The sequence below is a fragment of the Salmo trutta genome, chromosome 15 (genome assembly GCF_901001165.1).
Source record: "Salmo trutta chromosome 15, fSalTru1.1, whole genome shotgun sequence".
Taxonomy (NCBI): domain Eukaryota; kingdom Metazoa; phylum Chordata; class Actinopteri; order Salmoniformes; family Salmonidae; genus Salmo; species Salmo trutta.
In genome coordinates, this window is record NC_042971.1 from 9,287,450 (window position 1) to 9,300,576 (window position 13,127).

General features: G+C 44.6%; 1 protein-coding gene across 5 annotated transcripts in view; it reads right to left on the bottom strand.

The window, feature by feature from the left end:
• Positions 1-13,127, bottom strand: part of LOC115148432 (peripheral-type benzodiazepine receptor-associated protein 1) — a 178,548-nt gene that overhangs the window by 150,428 nt on the left and 14,993 nt on the right. Inside the window, exon 1 of one of the 5 annotated variants that reach the window (XM_029690324.1) lies at positions 8,072-8,438. The exons of the other annotated variants lie outside the window; for them this stretch is intronic. Coding sequence (XP_029546184.1) covers positions 8,072-8,371 — 300 coding nt within the window. The 5' untranslated portion in view covers positions 8,372-8,438. Of the gene's footprint in view, positions 1-8,071; positions 8,439-13,127 lie in introns of those variants that run through there. 5 annotated transcript variants of the gene reach the window in all.

The following is a 13,127-nucleotide window of genomic DNA, read 5'->3' on the forward strand; positions in this document are numbered from 1 at the left end:
TCCAGCAAAGGCAGCAGCGCAGTCACCAACTATGGAGTTGGGGAAACACATGTGGACCTGAATAGTGATAACGGCAGTGGCCAAAACAATAACTAGTTTGTGCTCTGGTATTGTGCCTGGCGGACCATCCACAGGTTTTCCCCCGACTGGTGCTTCAGCCTCATCAAGCAGCGCTTCAGAAAGACCAGAGTGAACACTTTGTCTGAGATTGCTGGTGTTGTGAAGGACAACACTGTGACAGGGGTCAACATCCCACAGCTAGTTGGACTGGAGGATGGTACGGTGCTAGTGGAAAGCTATGGCTAGCAACAACACCTGACTCAGTACCTCAGGCTGCTGCCACAGTTCAAGCAGTACCAGCACTTCAGGTGAATATCATTTTCATTGCATTGTAAGAGGTTATTCTTATCTAAACTTGGGAGGTGAATTGATGTCATGCAAGGCTGCAATGTCTTCTACATTGTTTTGGTTATTTCCTTTTTTTTTATAGCTTCAATAATCTGGAGCCTGGTGGTGTTGTCGCCAAGGAGCGTTCGACCTCAGTCGGGACCGGGTTTCAAATGCTGCGCAACGCCGACATCATTCCTCCCATAGATGGTCTGCCTGTACAAGCACCACCTGGACTGGACACAGCTAGACAAACTTATGTTTTTGAGAAGATCATGGAGTTTTGCGACGAAGAGGCTATGGACATCACATGCCCTGCACCAAAGTCAAGGGCAGGACAGAAACAGGCTCTCCAAATATAGATTCCCTTGTCATGGGTGGTTCGGACGGACCAGTCATCAGCACTATCTGCAGTGCCTCTATTCAAATGACTCTCTCCTAACACACACGCCATACGTTGCTGCTACTATTTGTTTTTTTGTTTTTTTTATCCTTCTGCTCAGCCACTTTACCCCTGATTGTATGCATATAACTACCTCATCTATAACTGATATTGTTCTTATACATACTGTATATTATTTTATTTATATTGACATTTTTCTGTTATTGCTACTGTACAAGTAACCATTTGGCTGTACCGTTTACACCTTCTGTGGAGACCCATCCACTTAGCAAGATGTGGCTGGGGGTTATAGCATTTCTTTCAAATGACTCAAATTTAGACAAGTGTGTCTGGTTAAGCATCATCTAATATTTACCTGGAATTTTTCCTTATTGTAGGCTACTACTTTTAGTCTTAATCTTTACTACACTACTCACTGTTCAGCATATGACCTCATGTGAATCCTTAAAAAGATGGGTGGGGCTGGCTTAAGGTGTGAACAATGCTGAATGGGAGTAACGCAGGTACAGAGGACAAAGAGCCGGATGCCTGGTCTGGATCCGGAAAAGGCGAGTGGGAAAGCTGCCGTTACCATCAATACTACTCGCCAAAGTGCAATCATTGGACAATAAACTAGACGAGGTACGATCACGATTATCCTACCAACGGGACATCAAAAACTGTAATATCCTATGTGTCACAGAATCATGGCTGAATGACGACATAGATATTCAGCTAGCGGGATATACGCTGCACCGGAAAGATAGAACAGCACACTCCGGTAAGACGAGGGGGGGCAGTCTGTGCATATTTGTAAACAACAGCTGGTGCACGAAATCTAAGGAAATCTCTAGATTTTGCTCACCTGAAGTAGAGTATATTGTGATAAATTACAGGCCACACTACTTGCCTAGAGAGTTCTCAGCTATACTTTTCGTGGCTGTTTATTTACCACCACAGACAGATGCTGGCACTAAGACCGCACTCAGTCAGCTGTATAAGGAAATAAGCAAACAGGAAACCACTCACCCAGAAGCTGCGCTCCTAGTGGCCGGAGACTTTAATGCAGGGAAAGTTCTACCAAATTTCCATCAACATGTTAAATGTGCAACCAGATCCTGGACTTCCTGACGGGCCGCCCCCCAGGTGGTGAGGGTAGGTAGCAACATCTGCCACACTGATCCTCAACACTGGAGCTCCCCAGGGGTGCGTGCTCAGTCCCTTCCTGTACTCCCTGTTCACTCACGACTGCATGGTCAGGCACGACTCCAACACCATCATTAAGTTTGCAGACAACACAACAGTGTGGCCTGATCACCGACAATGACGAGAGAGCCTATAGGGAGGAGGGTAGAGACCTGGCCGGGTGGTGCCAGAATACCAACCTATCCCTCAACGTAACCAAGACTAAGGAGATGATTGTGGACTACAGGAAAATGAGGACCCGAGCACGCCCCCATTCTCGTCGATGGAGCTGTAGTGGAGCAGGTTGAGAGCTTCAAGTTCCTTGGTGTCCACATCAACAACAAACTAGAATGGTCCAAACACACCAAGACAGTTGTGAAGAGGGCACGACAAAGCCTATTCCCCCTCAGGAAACTAAAAAGATTTGGCATGGGTCCTGAGATCCTCAAAAGGTTCTACAGCTGCAACATCGAGAGCATCCTGACTGGTTGCATCACTGCCTGGTACGGCAATTGCTCGGCCTCTGACCGCAAGGCACTAGAGAGGGTAGTGCGTACGGCCCAGTACATCACTGGGGCTAAGCTGCCTGCCATACATGACCTCTACACCAGGCGGTGTCAGAGGAAGGCCCTAAAAATTGTCAAAGACCCCAGCCACCCCAGTCATTGACTGTGTGCCCCCCCAACCCCTCTTTATAATGCTGCTGCTACTCTGTTTATCATATATGCATAGTCAATTTAACTATACATTCATGTGCATACTACCTCAATTGGGCCGACCAACCTGTGCTCCCGCACATTGGCTCACAGGGCTATCTGCATTGTGTCCCACCCACCACCCGCCAACCCCTCTTTTACACTACTGCTACTCTCTGTTCATCATATATGCATAGTCACTTTAACCATATCTACATGTACATACTACCTCAATCAGCCTGACTAACCGGTGTCTGTATGTAGCCGGTCTTTTTACTGTTGTTTTATTTATTTCTTTACCTACTCATTGTTCACCTAATACCTTTTTTGCACTATTGGTTAGAGCCTGTAAGATCTACACCTGTTGTATTCAGCACACGTGACAAATAAACTTTGATTTGATTCTTTTCAATTTAAACTTTTCAGCCAAAGCGAGCAGCAGAGCACTAGGCAGTGTGTGAGTCAGATCAATAAAAAAACAGGCTCTCTGAAACACTACCAAACCAATCCAACATCCATTCCTCTACTCATTATTTTCTGTTGGCCTGAGCTGTAACTAAGGCATCACGGCCCTGATGAGATGGACAGCTAATCAGATAACATGGTTCATTGTGTTCACATGGAAAACCCTGAAGCGTGACCCAGCCAGTGGAAAGCCATTGATTGAGTGATGACCTCAGCTCACTACACCTTGTGCTGGATGGTTTGATGCTCAAAAGTAGAAATGTAATTTGGCATCAAGACAGGTGCTGTGAGTTTAGACCACCAAGGAAGGTCTGCTCTGACATCTATCCAGCCACAGGTCACACCAGACTAACACCAACGCCAGCCACCTACAGCGTCACTAAGACTGACGGACAACAAGTGCCTGTGGAGTCAGAAAGTTGAAAATGGAAGGGGGATGAATTAGATTGAGACAGCGAGGTGATGGACAGGATAAAAAAAAACATGAGATTATTCTTCTTCAGAATATGAGACGGATTCATTTTGTTTGATGAACACAGTGGGTGAGAAGGAGGGGTGTGTGTGTGCTTGTGTGGTGGGGGGGGGGGGGCTCAGTAAACAGCACTGGGGGGCTTATATAGTCACTCCTATCCCCTAGCCTCTCCCTCGGGCGTTTCATCAAACAGCCTCATAGCCCCACCATGTTAAACTCATCACCTAAAACTCCTCTTCAAAGCAGATTATAAAAACAGTGGCCAGCAGTGGCCAACAATAGCAATTTGACACCTGTGAGCCATTGTTAAAATGTAAGTCCTCTGGGGATTTTAAATCTTTACCATGACCACATCACCCTGACTTATACAGTTCAAACCATTACTGATACAATACAAAACACAATACAAAACACAACAGCGTTAGGTCTAGCATCTGTGCCTGGCTGTGTGGAAAAAAAATAAAAAATACATACCAAACCCTCTAAAAGGATTCAGGTTGAGAAGGGAGACACATTTGGCTGCAGTGAGAGACAATGAATCATGAAGAGTGCCCTACAGCAACGTGGAATTGAGCTAAAACTCCACCGCTTTTGAAGCAGGCAGGCAGGACACATTTAGCTGGCTGGGATATGGAGCTAGAACGTCTTATTGCGCAACAACACACTTTCACATTGTAATTCTGTCATTGTGCATGGCCATAAATGTTTTATTTTTTTAAATACACAAACCGATGACACACACACACTGGAACAAATAAATCGTCAAGATGTAATCGAAAAAGAATTCATGCATTAATTTCCCTGTAGGCTTGGTCTACTCTACAGGAAAAAATCTACACCGCTACTTCAAATAAAATTGTATTTGTCACATAAGCCGAATACTGTAGACCTTAACGTGAAATGCTTACTTACAAGTCCTTAACCAACAATGCAGTTCAAGAAAAAGAGTTAAAATAATATTTACTAAATAAACTAAAGTTTAAAAAAATGTATTAAATCAGTAAGTAACAAGAAGATTACATAACAATAGCATTTGAGCATTTGGGGGGGGGGGGGGGGTGTATGATATTTATACCACTGTACCCTTCGCACACATCATTATTCAAATAAGGTGACATTCTATACGGTTGCCTCATATGAAACATTTGACCACAGCCCAGAGGTTTATTGGAGATCCAAAGGAACGTCGACAGCATCACCTCGCACAATATACTCCTTCCTTTTCTACACACACCTAAATAATAGGCTGCTGTAACAGCTGGGTGGGGGTTGAGGGCTATAATGTCACACGCCGCGCACTACACACAAGGCTGGAAATGGTCAAAGGGAATAAGGACACGCACTAGGTTGCCCACTCTGCACCACATGTAACCAGAAAATAAATAGTCATCTCTAAAACTGACAGAATCTCCCATCTTAACAATACTTGGGGATCACCCCCCACTGGGCTGAAAGGACTATCAGATAATTGCTAATGCATCATTTAAATGCTCCCTCCCTCTCAGCTCCTGTGGCCAGATGGCCATTCATCTACCACCACATTGTGTGTGTGTGTGTGTGTGTGTGGTGCAGTATATTTGTTTTCTATTGAGACTTAATTGCTTTGTTTATGAGGATAAGCAACGGCAGAGAGGTCAGTGGTCAGCATCCCATATCCTGAGCGCGACAGACATCCCCCATTGACAGACCATTTTTTAGCTCTGAAATACTCCGAAAATCCCAACACGAAAAACTGATTTTAAGACCAAAAAGAAAATGCTAACCTGATGTACTTGTACAATGTCTTTTAAATATGAATGTTCCTCCAAAAGCTGAGTAGTCTGGTTTCACTCCCCTTGCAGGGAGACGGAGTGCTCCTGTTACTCTCAGCAGATATTTGGGAGGGAGGAGAGAGATGTCATAGTGGGGTCAAGCTGAGGCGGGCTGGGGATTGTCCTACCTCACGACTGCCACACGCGAAAGCTAGCTTCATATTCTGCTCATCAAAACAGACCCGTCTCAGGGGAACTCACATGGAAGACTCTCTCTCTGCTCTTCAAACTCTCCCTCCCTCCCGCTTCCTCTATCCCTCCCTCCCGCCACCCATCTCTGCCCCATCCTTCCCTCCCTCAATATTCTTCAAACTCTCCCTCCCTCAGGTCAGGGCAGATTTGGTCTGTCCTTGTCTGCCTGGAGGTTGACAGGTTCATGGAACCCCCCTAAAGCATCCCCAGCTCTTTCCCTGTGGTTGACTGATGCGGTTTTTATATCCGCAAGTGTTGTTTTGTATTTCATCAATTTCATGTAAGCTACCCATTAAATCTCTCCACATAAAATGCAATTTCCGTCTAGTACACTACAGTTCAATAAAAAAAACACCAACAGCAATTCAGTTCCATATGAAAACAGGCTACTGATGCTTGGAAAGAGCCTAGTTATTTTCTCTCATGTTTTGTTAATTGCTGCTAACCCCAGAATCCAATCATAACCAGAATCCAAGCTCTTTCTACGCTAATAACCTATTAGTACATATTCAGAAATGTAGGGACACAGAAAGGTGACACGCACAATACAAGAAAACACTTAGTGTGTCTAGACTGTGTATGAGTGTGCATAACAACCCTTGATGTCCCGAGTGGCGCAGCAGTCTAAGGCACTGCATCTCAGTGCTAGAGGCATCCCTACAGACCCTGGTTCAATCCCGGGTTGTATCACACTGAGTCACATTGGGCGGTGAACAATTGACACAGCGTCGTCCAGGTTAGGGGAGGGTTTGGCAAGGGTAGGTTGTCATAGTAAAATAATAATTTGTTCTTAACTGACTTGCCTAGTTAAATAAAGGTTAAATAGAAATCATGTACGTGCCCCCGTTTTTTACAACGGACTTTACCACCATGTCACTCATCCTACTAGTAACAGTCAACTCGCTGCGAGTAGAGCCCAATTATGAGAGAGATCTTCTGGGTTCCAAACTTCCCCTTATTGACTTTCAATGGAAGTCTGCAGTGGTGTTAAATATGGGTTGTCAACTCTCTTGCTAAGTATTCATTTTATGGGACGGTATGGCAGTATGTTTCTGAACAAGAAAGGTTCATGTTTTATGAGTAGTGCGTGACCTTAGGATGGCAACAAATTATTCCTACAGCTGAAGTCGGAAGTTTACATAAACTTAGGTTGGAGTCATTAAAACTCGTTTTTCAACCACTCCACAAATGTATTTTTAACAAACTATAGTTTTGGCAAGTCGGTTAGGACATCTACTTTTTGCATGACACAAGTCATTTTTCCAACAATTGTTTACAGACAGATTATTTCAATTATAATTCACTGTTTCAGAATTTCAGTGGGTCAGAAGTTCACATACACTAAGTTGACTGTGCCTTTAAACAGCTTGGAAAATTCCAGAAAATGATGTCATGGCTGTAGAAGCTTCTGATAGGCTAATTGACAGAGTCAATTGGAGGTGTACCAGTGGATGTATTTCAAGGCCTACCTTCAAACTCAGGGCCTCCTTGCTTGACATCATGAAAAAAATCAACCGACATTCTGCAAATGTTTTCATCAATGAAACATCTGATCTCAATAAATGTTTCAGTTACCAAAGCTACAAGAATCTGTTACGAATATAGTGCACTACTTTTTGGAGACTTGATGCTTAGCCAAAGTTTTACATTTGTTTTGTTGTTTAGCAGGAGTGCAAGGTCGAATTGAGATTGTGCACACTTCAGAAGGAGGCATTCCCTAACGGAAATATGCAAATACATGCTACAATGCACCAATAGGATCTTGCTAGCTCATGCTTGGCTTTGTCCACCTCCTTGCTTGTTCTGACCATAACGCTTCATTTTCTCCCACTGTAAACGATCTTGGGTTAGTTATAAATATCTTTGGTGAAGTAGTCCAATTCGTAGAAGTTATACTTTTTTTAAACACTGTATGAAAATACCTTAATAGACGGTACTGTAAAAATCCATACCGGTATGTGGATCCATACCGTCATTCACAATATATTACCCAGCCCTGATCCTACAGCAAAACCTGCTTCAGACCAGTACTCAAACTGGCAGTTCATTCATTGACAGACAACCTAAAACAGTGCCGCCTACGATAGCACTGGGCCAGATAAAACAGCAACAAAACCTACAGCTAACCTGAGCAATACTTGCAGTAAGACTGGCACTCAAGCAGGATCAGATCAGGACGTTCATTGACAACCTAAATATATAGGCTTAACTGACAACATACTTTTGTAAGGTCCTATGCAGAGTTGAGAGAACTGGCCCATTTCAAACTGCAGGAAATCTGCGTCTGATTAGCAGTTCAATCTAATTGACAGATCATCCATGCATGCAACAGCCAATACTTTGCAGCGGTACCGCAAAACTCTAGGGGGTCCTACAGGTCAAGTGTATCTTTTCTGGAGGAATTTTAACTATTTCAGGGATTAAAAAAGGTAGAGATGGGTTACAGATACACCATCACAACATACCCTAGACCAGGACTTACCTTGCGAAACCTTTCCACCTCGCAGCCATTGAGGTCCTCATAGAGTGAGTGATGCCTCTCGCCTAGTAATGCTGTGGGTGTCACAGTGGCACGGTCTAGATTTGCCTTGTCCATTAAGTCACCATTGGTAGAAGTAGTATACTGCTGCTCCTCTGTCGTAGTATCCCTCTCCCTGTTCTGCTGTCCTGGGGCCTCAGCCTCTCCACGACTGCTCCTTTCCATGTCTGTATCCACTGCAGACGCAGGCTGCTCCGGTTCAGGTTCCGGTGGCTGCTCGGTCCTGGTGCATAGGTCATACATCACTCTCTACTGTCACAAGCAGGCAGCGGCAGTGCATTGGCAGCAGGGATCAATAGGCCCAAAAGGGGGGGGGGGGCAAGGGCGACACAGTCTTGTCATTCACTGCTGGGGGGGTGGAGGTTATCATGGATCAGCCGCCAGCAAGGATAATTGTTTTTTTTACCCTGATACCATCCGGTCCCCTTCTTTCTCTTCCTCGATCTTCAGTAAGTTTACAAAAGGGGTGGGGGGGAGGGGGGGGGGGGTCGTAACTTGGTCTGAGCGGAGTTTAAGTGTCCGACACCGACGCGATAAAATCAGTAAGCTCAGCGATGTAATTACCAGGCTCATCAGTAACAGAACACAGCCGCCTCATAAGTTTGTTACTGTAGCTAGTCGGACCCCTAAGATGGCGCTTTCACGGTGCCAGAAATAGCACTAAGTGGTAGACTGCCTCGTGTTCCTTTTATAAAATATTCCTTACAACATTTCCAAGAGAAAACCAGCTCAAGACAAAAATCCAGAGAGCTGCTCCTTTATAATTTGAACTTTTAGGGGGGGCTGGAAAAATGCCCTCAATGACGTCTCCCACAAAAAAAAACAGTCTTCAAATACTGCAAGATACTGTGTATTCGCGACAAACACTTCTTATAGCACGTCCATGCACAGACACCAAACAATGAAGCATTTGCAGTAGAAATTATGCAATGATCATGCATGTACTTCCCCGTGATCCTATTTGATAAGAACAGTGAAGCGTGCAGATTGATTCCGGGTCCTACTTGCTAGGCTGACTGAGGGAGGCTGCCTCCACACTCCTCCGTACTCCACAGAGGGATGGATCTGTCATTGTTGCTCATCCACAAACGGGAACAGGAAAGGAAAGCCTAGTAATTAGCAATTCGTACGTCGCTTAGAAGATGAGCTTGACTCTGGCTCTCTGTGACGACAGCACAGAAGAAGCACTGCTGGTATATTGTATGTGAAGGCAAACAAGATCAGGTGAAAATGACTGGTTTAACTAACAGGTCCAACCTCTCCAGTCCTCTCTCTCCCGCTCTGCTGGCTGAGATGCAATTGGTCTCCAGCTGTGCCGGTCTCCTTGTTGATGCTGCTGCTAAAAAGCTGCTCACACTACGAGGCTCAATGAACTGTCTAATTCCTGTTTCCCATATAACAACATTAAGGTGAAGGAAGAAGATGACCAACTGAAGGGGAAAAACAAACTGTGTGACTGTGTGCGCGTTTGTGTTCATGAGAGGAGGAGAGGGTGGGAAGAAAGGGATTCTATCCTCCTATCACATCAAGACAGCCTCTGGGAAGGGGCCAATCACAACTGCAGCTTGAGCTGGTTTCCACGGAGATGACGCTGGAATGATGTTGCTTGCCTATTTATTGTCAAAGAGGAGGCACACACACTGCTACACAGGAAGGCTGGCTGGCTGAAGGCAGAGCGATGGCATACTGTGCACACACACACACACACAAATACCAACATACACACATCGTCACACTCAGGTGTCTTGCGAATGAACTTGTCATATGATCCTGCAGCTCAGCTGGCTGAGATTCATATCTATCGAAGCTGAGAGTCAGACCATTCAGCTACTCTACTAATTGCTTCTCAATCGTGCAAACAGAGGGAGAGACAGTACTCCCAGGGAGATGAACACAAACCTAGGCAGACTCATAGCCAAGCATGAACTAACCATACAGGGTCCAGTCAATAGTGCAGACAAATTGGGGTGAGCTGCTGAAGCCAAAACCCTGTCCTGGTTTATAGCAGGCAGCAACCTGCTGACTGACTTACGTACTGTAGTTGTAGCTAGGCAGAGGGGAGAGTTGTAAATGCTGCAGTGGCCGTCCAATGTAAATGAATCTCATTCCATGAGGAGGAAATTACATATCAAAAGTTGGACTCCTTCCAGATTGGGATTTCTAACTGAATGATGGTGGCGCAATATCAGGCCTTTCCCCCACATTGAGTTGCAGTCCTTCCATGTTTAAATAGTACTCTGCAAGCAGCAGATGATTAGTTACCAGACCTATAACCTGGCCCAGAACGCTGTCACTCTCCCATCCCCAAGCAACTCAAACAAGGAGATGTGATCGCATATCAAATCACCCCATTAAGGATTGATTCCACTGGTTTACATAGCATGCCATAGGGTCGGCATGTTTAGACCGCACGTAAAGAGATTATCTACCAATAACATCTCGAAATACATTAAAAAAAGTGGTGTAGCCGACCAGCTTATAAACATAACATTGCTGTAGCCTCGTACAAAGTAGTTGTGAATTTAGGATGCAATATTTGGCTTGGTTTTGAATTTAACTTATTAGTAATTCAATAATGTATTAGGTAATTGCTGCTTAATTCAACCCTCTCATGGGTATCTGCACTTTATTTTGAGACAAGGCTGGGCATATATTCCAGCTACAGAAATTAGAATCTCCCTTAAAATAAGAGTCTTCCTTCCAAGTGACTGATCATGTATTCTGGTCTGGTCTATAAAAGGGGAAATTCAGCACTGTAATAGATAGTGTATGCATCACTTTTAGCTGCTCTTGCTAGCTGGAACAGACAGAATGGAGCTTGGCTGGCTAGAGAACCCATGCATTTAGAGGTGTAGTAATAATACACAGCAGCATGGGTTTGCACGTGTGTCTCTCCACTCTCCAGTATTAGGGAGAGTGAGTGAGCGTGTCATCCCATTAAAGCAGATCTATTTCTGGGCACCTGACTGAGTAATCAAAATGGCGGCCTGTCGACCTCTGTCTGAAGCCAAGTTTAAGACTCCGGTCACTGTTTCAATGAAACAGAATGCTTTATATCACTAATTCCACAGATCCCCACACCATGCTCCACCAACCCTGGTAGCCTAAATCCCTCAGGAGGATAAGAGGTGTGTGTCATGCAGACAAGGCTTTCTCTGCTTCATTCTGTACATCCTGGTCATACCAATGCAGGGCCTGAGGCACATTGCCAGGAGGAATGATTGAACTGATTTAGCGAACAACAAATACTGTAGGAGACATGTTTATTGCATGTCATAACTAACCGCCTCTGCAAGAAAATGGAAAGTGAATGCCCTGGCCTATAGCACAGAAAGGGAGAGCATCCCTCTCCAGACAAAGACAGAGCAGATGCACCCTTTCCTTCTCACTGCATTTCACCCAATTTTCTCATCAGTTAAAACTTTAATTACATGGCACTGGAGTGAGCATGACAATGAATGGAACCAACCCTGACATGCTCTCCTCTCATACAGCCCCAATCTCCCACCCGCTCTGCGTCCGACCTCTTTCAATCTTTAATTGAAACCCAACTGGGGGCGGGGAGCACTGATAGGAAAACAACAGCCAGAGAAAAAGAGCAGTGTCAGCCAGAAGCAGTTCAAACATGCAAGACAACTGGGTAAATCACTCTGATTTCAATCATTTTTGACAGGACCCCTTTTGATTTTAACGAAACCTTCCATACATTTGCCCATTGTAGAAGTGCTCAGAAAGTGACTTTTTGGACCCGAATTCCAAAACATTCAACAGATAAACGTTCTCAAATTTGTTCCCTTTTGAATATCCCACCCTACCATGAGACATCTAAAAGTACATTCGGAAAGTATTCATATCCCTAGACTTTTCCCACATTTTGTTAAGTTGCAGCCTTATTCTAAAATGGATTAAATAGTTTTTTTCCCCTCTAATCAATCTACACACAATACCCCAAAATGACAAAGTACATTTACATAAGTATCCAGAACCTTTACTCAGTACAGCCTTGGTCTTCTTGGGAATGATGCTACAAGCTTGGCACACCTGTATTTGGGGAGTTTTCCCCCCATTATTTTCTCAAGTTCTGTCAGATTGGATGTGGATCGTCGCCTAGGCCACTCAAGGACATTCAGAGAGTTTTCCTGAAGCCACTCCTGCATTATCTTGGCTGTGTGCTTCGTTTTTTTTTTTTCATGTTGGAAGGTGAACCTTCGCCCCAGTCTGAGGTCCTGAGTGCTTTGGAGCAGGTTTTCATCAAGGATCTCTGTACTTTGCTCCGTTAAATCCTGACTAGTCCCCTATTCCCTGCCGCTGAAAAACATCCCCACAGCATGATGCTACCACCATGCTTCACCGTAGGGATGGTGCCAGGTTTCCTCCAGGCAAGTACAATCTTGGTTTCATCAGACCAGAGAATCTTGTTTCTCATGGTCAGAGTGCTTTAGGTGCCTTTTGGCAAACTTCAAGTGGGCTGCCATGTGCCACTACCATAATGGCCTGATTGGTGGAGTGCTGCAGAGATGTTTGTCCTTCTGGAAGGTTCTCCCATCTCCACAGAGGAACTCTGGAGCTGACCATTGTCAGCTCCAGAGTTCACCATTGGGTTCTCACTTCCATTTAAGAATGATAGAGACCACTGTGTTCTTGGGGACCTTCAATGCTGCATAAATGTTTTGGTACCCTTCCCCAGATCTGTGACTCGACACAATCCTGTCTCGGAGCGCTACGGACAATTCCTTCGACCTCATGGCTTAGTTTTTGCTCTGTGACGCAGTGTCAACTGTGAGACCTTATAGACAGGCATGTGCCTTTCTAAATCATGTCCAATCAATGGAGTCCACCTGTGGTAAATTCAAATCAAGTTGTAGAAACATCTCAAGGACGATCAACAGAAACAGGATGCACCTGAGCTCAATTATGAGTCTCATAGCAAAGGGTCTAAATACTTATTTTCATAAGGTAACTTTTTTATTTTTAATAAATATGAAGAAAAAAAATCTAA